General features: G+C 37.3%; 2 protein-coding genes across 3 annotated transcripts in view; one reads left to right on the forward strand and one right to left on the reverse strand.

Annotated features, from left to right (window-relative positions):
- Window positions 1–3,757, reverse strand: part of LOC111252572 (acetylcholine receptor subunit alpha-like 1) — a 71,350-nt gene extending 67,593 nt beyond the window's left edge. The window contains exon 1 of one of the 2 annotated variants that reach the window (XM_086973800.1): window positions 3,618–3,757. In XM_086973800.1, the coding sequence (XP_086829926.1) occupies window positions 3,618–3,656 (39 nt within the window). In that variant the 5' untranslated portion in view covers window positions 3,657–3,757. The remainder of the gene's footprint in view (window positions 1–3,617) is intronic. The other variant, XM_022810722.2, reaches the window with a different exon arrangement.
- The window catches only part of nAChRbeta1 (nicotinic acetylcholine receptor beta1), a 30,848-nt gene that overhangs the window by 17,131 nt on the left and 6,029 nt on the right, over window positions 1–7,688 (forward strand). Inside the window, exons 6-7 of the mRNA XM_086973803.1 lie at window positions 2,296–2,626; window positions 3,628–4,254. Of these exons, the coding sequence (XP_086829929.1) occupies window positions 2,296–2,626; window positions 3,628–3,798 (502 nt within the window). The 3' untranslated portion in view covers window positions 3,799–4,254. The remainder of the gene's footprint in view (window positions 1–2,295; window positions 2,627–3,627; window positions 4,255–7,688) is intronic.

The raw sequence follows: 7,688 nt of genomic DNA on the forward strand, positions 1-7,688 counted from the left end.
GCGCCCTAGTCAAATAGATTATTCAATAACTGAAAAGTTGTGCTGTGTACTGCTTGATGGAATAATTGTGCGTCCGATATTAGTCTTTGTGCATACGCATTTTTATGTATAGTTTAAACTATGACACGTTCCAGGCTTGTGCATGCCACAAGTTAACAATACCGGGCGCCCATTGGAGGTGCCTGGCTTCAAACTTTTTTTGTTGGCAGGACAATACCTGCCGTAACCATTTCTGGTACCTGTATTTCTCCGAACTGTCTTTTAAAATCTACGATAGCGGTATGAACACTTACAAGTAAGCTTCTTCACCAGGACTGAAAATACTTGATTGGCGTTCGGTTTGTTTTCGACTATTCCTCATATGTTGCCAATTGTGTACTGGACATATACCGACATCCAGTACAACATTCTAATAAGGTCCTTCTATGGTAACAGAGAGATTCCTTTAGTCTTATTGATTGTCGAATGTCTCTTCGGAGCGCTTCTTCTGAATTCCAGTCTCCTTTTTATTATCCGTGGTGAATGCTCAAATGAATTATGCTTCGAGAGTACGTCATTACGGTCCTTCTGCGAATGTGGTAGTACATACATTATAGCTCTGGCATAGTATGGCGTGCTCCCTCGTGACGGCTTATTTTTTCTAGCCTATGCAATACTCCTTTAAACAAATATGATCGTATTCTTTCTTTTGGCTTCCATAAAGGTTTGATCAGTAATTTGCTCGAACATAGCAAGCGGGTTCCTTTTACCAGTATGAAAACCTTATTTACAACCTGCAGATGTGCTACCATTTGATTATACATTTCGTTTGAGTTATTACAATTCCTAAAGAATAAAATTTAGCCTGGATTATTCTGGATGGAGTATATAATTGATTTCATTGTGATGACTTTTCTTATAATTTAGAGCCAGGGTTAGGTAGATATTTCCAGCGTAATCACGAGTAAGATTGAATCCGAAAATACAATTATCTGATTTCAGATTTCAGCAGGGTTATGCCCTTACTTCCAAAGCTGAGTCATTTTTAAAGAAAAATTATGAAACACAAAAGAAAGCAAAGTATGGGAGCGATTCTTTGGTCGTAAAAAATTGATTCGGTTACAAATTCTGCAAGGCCGTGTACATCTTCAGCTATTCCAAGTCCTCGGAAGATATCCCAGTCTATCTGTGGTTCGTTGAGATAACCCGATGTCGCATTAATATGCTGCTGATCTATGAGTTCTTGCAGCTCCTCGCCTAACTTCATGCGATTTAGGGGTTTCTGAGTCGGCCCTCTCGGCGAGGTGTAGACTGATATCAACCATATCATACTACTGGGGAAGGTAATATCGCAGACGACAACTTCGGATGGGACAGTAATAGCCCTCATTTTGGCACATGAACGGCTTTTTCTTATTAAAATAAGTACATCCCTCTACGGGAGGCCCTACCTTCTCTAAGCTTCACATTATGTTTTTTCGAGCTTCCCTTTTTATTAAAGGGAAGCTCGAGTTTTTTTTTTATGTTTTTACAATTAAAGGAGTCCATCCTTTGTTTTAATAGCCTACTGTGTCCATTGTGCTCATCTAAATTTCTACGTTGTTTAGTATATTCTAGTAATCTAACAATATCATTGTCTAGCAACGTTTTGATGGAGTGTTTATTTTTAAGGATAACATTGATTTCGTATATGTTCATCCAATATGTTTGACTTTGTGAATTCGGGTATACTCTAGTTTGCATTTTCGGCAATCTCCGATCGTTCTACGGTGTCGAAATCGAAAAAGTAAATAAAACATGCGAAATAAAAATCTCGAGCCATATAAAATTTATGAATGGTTTTCCGTGTTTAACCTAGATTACATTAACACTAGGACATTAAAAAAGCATTCGAAAACACTGATAAATATGTAACCACAAAATTTAATCATCGCACTATTGAAGTTGGAAGTACGTAAATACACGTCAACTTGTAAATATCAGTTACTTAGTAGTGCCCACAGAATTTGCACGAGATTAAAATAAATCACTGATTGTGCCAATATTATGAGTCATTTTTTCTTGGTATCAGGCCTGTTCTTGTAGCCACCACACCATTAAAAATCGCTCTTACGGAACCAAACAACTAAACAATGTTCTTATTGTTAAGCAGTTTTACACCTGATGAGACTATCTGCGGCTTGCAAATACGATAAACACAACTTCATTTGTCTCCGCTTGACTGCTCGATAAAGGATTATCGATCACAACAAAACTGAAAAAAATGTATAGGGATAACCATGTAAATGCATGTGTCTCTACTGGTTTGTTTTTCAGGTGGATGATGGAGATGCCAGGTTTAGGTGTGCATCACCATCATTTTCACCCTCCGTGCTCTGACAAGGCAAATAAAATGTCTGATTTTGTTGAGTTAGCTGATGTGGCCCATTCTGCTGTAGGCCACTACCCAAACTGTACGCAAAGTCGAGCGAAAAACGATGATGAAGTGCCACCGCATGTTGGTCATGGTCCGCATATGAATGTCGCCAATAATCGTAGGGACTCGGACTCAACCGACGTACTTTACCTGAGCCCAGAGGCCTATCGGGCTACTGAAGCTATAGAGTTTATTGCTGAACACCTACGATGCGAGGATGAATACATTCAGGTATTAGATCTAACCCAAGGGGCAACAATATGTAGTCCATCAAATCTTATGGGAAAATTATATGCGATCCTAATTTACACAACACGTGTTAGGTTGAGTTTGAGGTTAGGTTAAGAAGCACTTTTGCCATATTTGATGATCTAAAGGCATAAGACCTTCTCAGAAGTACAGTAATTTTTTTTGTGTCAGATGTCATACGATGCTCTCTGACATATTCATCGAATCAGATGAACATAATGATATTAGTCATCAAAACTAACAAATTCCGAAGATAGTTCATGTAAATAACGGTACCGCAACTAATTTTCCTTTCTCTCAAAATGGATTAACTAAAAATTGTGTTAAAATAGAACCTCTCGCGGCTTGCCAGTTGTATAATCAGACTTTGTTCGCTTTTCACCTATCATTTTGTATCATAACCACCATCATCATTATTTATCCATTTACACCTTTGTCATTTACATATGCAAGCTAAATTTTAAAAAAAGAAAAAAAAAAATATATATATATATATATATATATAAGAAAATTGATGAAACAATAAATACAGAAACGTACTTTCAAACATCACTGATGGTGAACTTTGCTAGAATAGAGAGATGGCACCTGCTCCATTTGTAACACGAACATATAGCTGCAACTGTCCGCAAAGGCTAACATGGAATCTTGGAAAATATTGCCTTGCATATCTGCGCCAGTACGCAGTTTCTAATATTATATTATTAGAAGGCTATTCTTATTCATTTTTGAAGATGTTTTTAAGTAGCGGTTTAAAATTCGCTGGGTAGTCGGAAGCGAAACTACTTAAGATATAGAAATCAAAAAGCAAAGTAGTTATTAGTGAATATCTGCTTAGCAGCATGGTAATATAATCGCATATTACTTTATCCCAAGGTACATTATCGTAAAGTAGGATCCTTTCAATAACGTCAAGTTAGATTACACCCATGTTTTTCTGATTTCTAATAGTAGCGTTTTCTTGGCTTGTTACCGTTTTGCAGATCCGGGAGGACTGGAAATACGTAGCCATGGTAATCGACCGTCTGCAGCTTTACATCTTTTTTGCAGTAACTGCAGCAGGCACAATGGGTATTCTGCTTGACGCACCACACATTTTCCAGTACGTTGATCAAGACAAGGTGATAGCAATGCATAAGAAATCTACTGCATGATCGGCGGCACGATTACCGCTGATAACAGCGGCACAAACAGCAGGGTCGGTGGTCAATGCATACATACCTCTTTTATGGACCGAGTCGCTCATATGTCCGGCGTTCGGGGGACAAAGGGGAAAGAAGACGACAGAGAGAGCAGCAACGCAACTTCTGGGCGCTGGTGTTCATCCACTAGCTCAAATGCCTTCATCGTGTTAACCGGCTCAAAAAGCACTCAACGGCATATGGTTGGCGTTCTCTTTGGTGCACTGTTGGATATTATGGCAGTGCTAGTTTAACTGAAAAGTGCAGTCGATGATGTTACTGGAAGCGTGCCCTTTATTGGCAAATAAGAATAGGTCCGAATTTAGACTTATTCTTGAGAAAACTCTTGTTAGTAGGTATCCATGTCAAACTCCAATACAAAAACAGAGAGATGGTAGACCTATGGCCGTTGGGAAGTTCCCTTGAAAGGTAAGAAGAGTGCCTTCTCATTAAAATAAGCCGACTAACGGTCTTACATAAAAGCTTAATATAACTAAACCAAGCTAAACTGAATATACAAATCTATACAAGAAATGCGAAGAATATAAAAAAAAAAATTAAGGACAATAGAAAATACAAACGACAATGGGATACCACTGTAAACACCTAACGCATATATTAATTAGGAAACGAAATCTGATGGAATGTTACAAATCTATTCTTCGCTAATCCCATCAATTCTGTTAAAAACGTACAGAGCCAAATGAAGGTAATACTCAAATGGAATGACCTAATGGGAACTCTACCTATCGACGAAATCAGTTTTCGAAATATCGACGAGTTTGACCCATCGGAATTACGAGCCACCATGTATGGCAAAACAGTTTAGCAGCATGAAAACCTTCAGCTTTGGCACATAACAGAGGAATCTGATATTATTATTATTTAGCAGCTACAGGTTACGCCCGAGGGAAATTTGTAGGATACCATCATTAAAGATGATGCCCGCTACTAATGGATTTCCGATAGTGTGACAGGCACTTATATCAACTTTGTTAGATATTTCCTTAGTGACAACGTTAAAATCGAGTCGGAGCAAATGTAAAGTGAACATATAAACATGACTGCATACTAAATAGGCTGGTTTCTGTAAAATTTTTCTGTATCCGATTCAAGCCTGTTTCCATCTGCTAATTACATGTCCAGCAAGCATAAGTAGTTCGTGGTCTTATTAATGAATAATATACAACAACAACTAAGGTTTCAATATTTTCAACAAGGCAGCAATATTTTCATATAGTGACGACAAAATTATTGTAACCTATGATTTTGGGCTCTTTTCTATTTTACCAAAGAAATTGTTCTGCATATAGTAAGTCACTGTATACTTACTTGCATATTTGGAATTACTACATATTTTGGCTGATTTTGCGCTATATTAAGAACATGACGAGTATAGCAGACAAAACTTTTCCATTATGATCAACACACCCTGCCTTATCTGGAAGACTCGGCATACTTCATAATCCTATATTTTAATCCGGGATTCAATTCGGGATATTTTAAATTTCGTTTGAAAGCTAAGCACTAAAATATGCAACTAAAAACGTATTTCATTATGGACTTTCTATTACATAAACAGGCTTGTGGTCGTTCTTTTTTCACTGCTTCCTTGAAATTTTTCTTATGAACAGAAAAATGAATTGCACCGTAGTCATCGGCTTTCTCATTATTCAAGATTGACGTACTGCTGCTACGGCAACTATCAGCCACCATCGTTCGGTGTAGTCCGCGCTAGCAGCAACTGCCCCCCAAGATTGTACTAGTAGTATTTGACAAACTACGTAATAACAACGGGAACTTACGTCCATGTTACTTATTACAATTGTGTGTGTTGCATAACTGCTACTATTGTTAATACTATAAGTAGTCTTCTTTGGCTGCTGCTGATTATGTTCATAATTAATGGTTAATAATAACAAGCTAACAACAGTGATGTGTATAAGTAGGAACATTATTATTAACTATATTACACTATATACATATAGGAATAATACTATCAAGCAAACAACCTTGTCAAAGGCAACCAACTTGGTATTAAACAAAAAAAGAAAGCCACTGCAGAAGGTACTGCAGACCCAGTTACGATGAATAACAAGTACCACTCAAGTGAACAGTGCAGCTATTATAACCTAGAGTTAAATAATGCTATAATAATATAGTAGCATTAATACTATTCCTACCATCATTATTATTGTTGTTAATACAATTAATAAAGGTTATTGAACAGTCTTAGTAATAATGTCAGCTCATCAGATAACAATATGTCAGCTACGTTCGAATGATAAAAGCTGCGACGACGATTAGAGAAAGGGAGAATACCGCTAAAGACTGTCTAAGATTTACACTGTCATGGCCTGAATCCGCCGCCATAGACTGGTGCTGTCTTGCTATTATTGTTGATAATTATAATCTAAACACTCAATTCTACGTGCAGCTGAAGAGCAGCAGCGTGTTGGTCTGTCCTTCCCGGCAGAGCCGCACGGTCAACGGGTCCGCCCCCAAATTACAGTACATCAGACAAAAGTAAATACTACTATTGTTCCCACAGCAAATGCATATGACAAGATGAACATTTAGACAATGAATGATACAATTACAGACATGACAATTTTACACAGACATTTACACCAGCAACAGTTAGTTATACGCACCACGGTGACAACTATGCGCATTGGAGGATCTACAATGATAAACAACTGATCTAATTTCTTCACGACTTCTCCACTGGTTGCTATAGTGCTTCCCAAAGGTTCGTTATACGGCTTTTCAACCTTACCATTTGCTATGATTGCCTTATAAGGTCATCGTATTTATAGAGTAGTATTTTGATCAATTTTTCATTTACTTTTCCCGTATATATCTTAATTCGCCCAATACTAGATGCTCAGACGCTTAATCTTGTTTATTTTTTATTTTCATATAACGAAAAGTATAACAGAATAACATTCATATTCCTTGATATTGGCCTCAATGTATAATACAGTAATAGCTGATAAAAGGCAGCTCACCAATTCTGTACCGAAAGAACTGGTTAAACTGATCTTTTTCTCTTATTTGGCGACTCGTCATACGTTATACTTGAATATACATTATCCATAAGTATATATTGACCTCATAAAATTCTAGACCAATTGCGAAGACCAAATGGTCCATACATCTAAATGTATCTTTAATATTCAATCCTGCTTGTTTCAATAACTAGCGTGCACATTCCCTTCACAACAGTAAAAATTAAAGGCGCAACGCACGAACTATATTATATAAGTCCCGAGTTGCGCGCTGATCGTTAAGAACATTTCGATATGCAATCCATTCATGTAATTGTTGCTTGAAGTAACAGCCTTGTACTATAAATGCTAAGATAATGCAAATTACGTATTCGAGGTCAACTTGGTTAGCCCTATGGTTTGCTGAAGTTTATTCTTTGCGTATATCCTTGTTCGGAGAGCGATCCAAATTCTATCTATCTTCCGTTTCTGATTACAAAGAAGACTAAAGCACAAATTAAGTGTAAGACTGTGTTTTTTAGGTGCGCCGCTATTTATTGATCAGTTTGCAGTAAACAAGACTAAGTTCCGATCAAGGTGACTGTTATGCAGCACTAAATTACGTGCTGCCTAACTTCTAGGCAAAAACGACGATCCTGCTACAAGCGTTGCTCTATTCGTCGCCGAAATATTAAGATTCATAGAAGCATTGGGCAACGTTATCAAATGCTACAACTGCCACAAAAATATAGTCTTGAACGACGCGATTTACAATTTGGTGTCTCAATATGCGGCATATATACATATATATATATGGGGCTTTATTTGACGCGATGTGTGTATGCATATATCGCATCTCGGAGCAAATATATA

Source organism: Varroa destructor, unplaced genomic scaffold, assembly GCF_002443255.2.
Source record: "Varroa destructor unplaced genomic scaffold, Vdes_3.0 BEIS01000006.1, whole genome shotgun sequence".
In the NCBI taxonomy this organism is placed as follows: Eukaryota; Metazoa; Arthropoda; class Arachnida; order Mesostigmata; family Varroidae; genus Varroa; species Varroa destructor.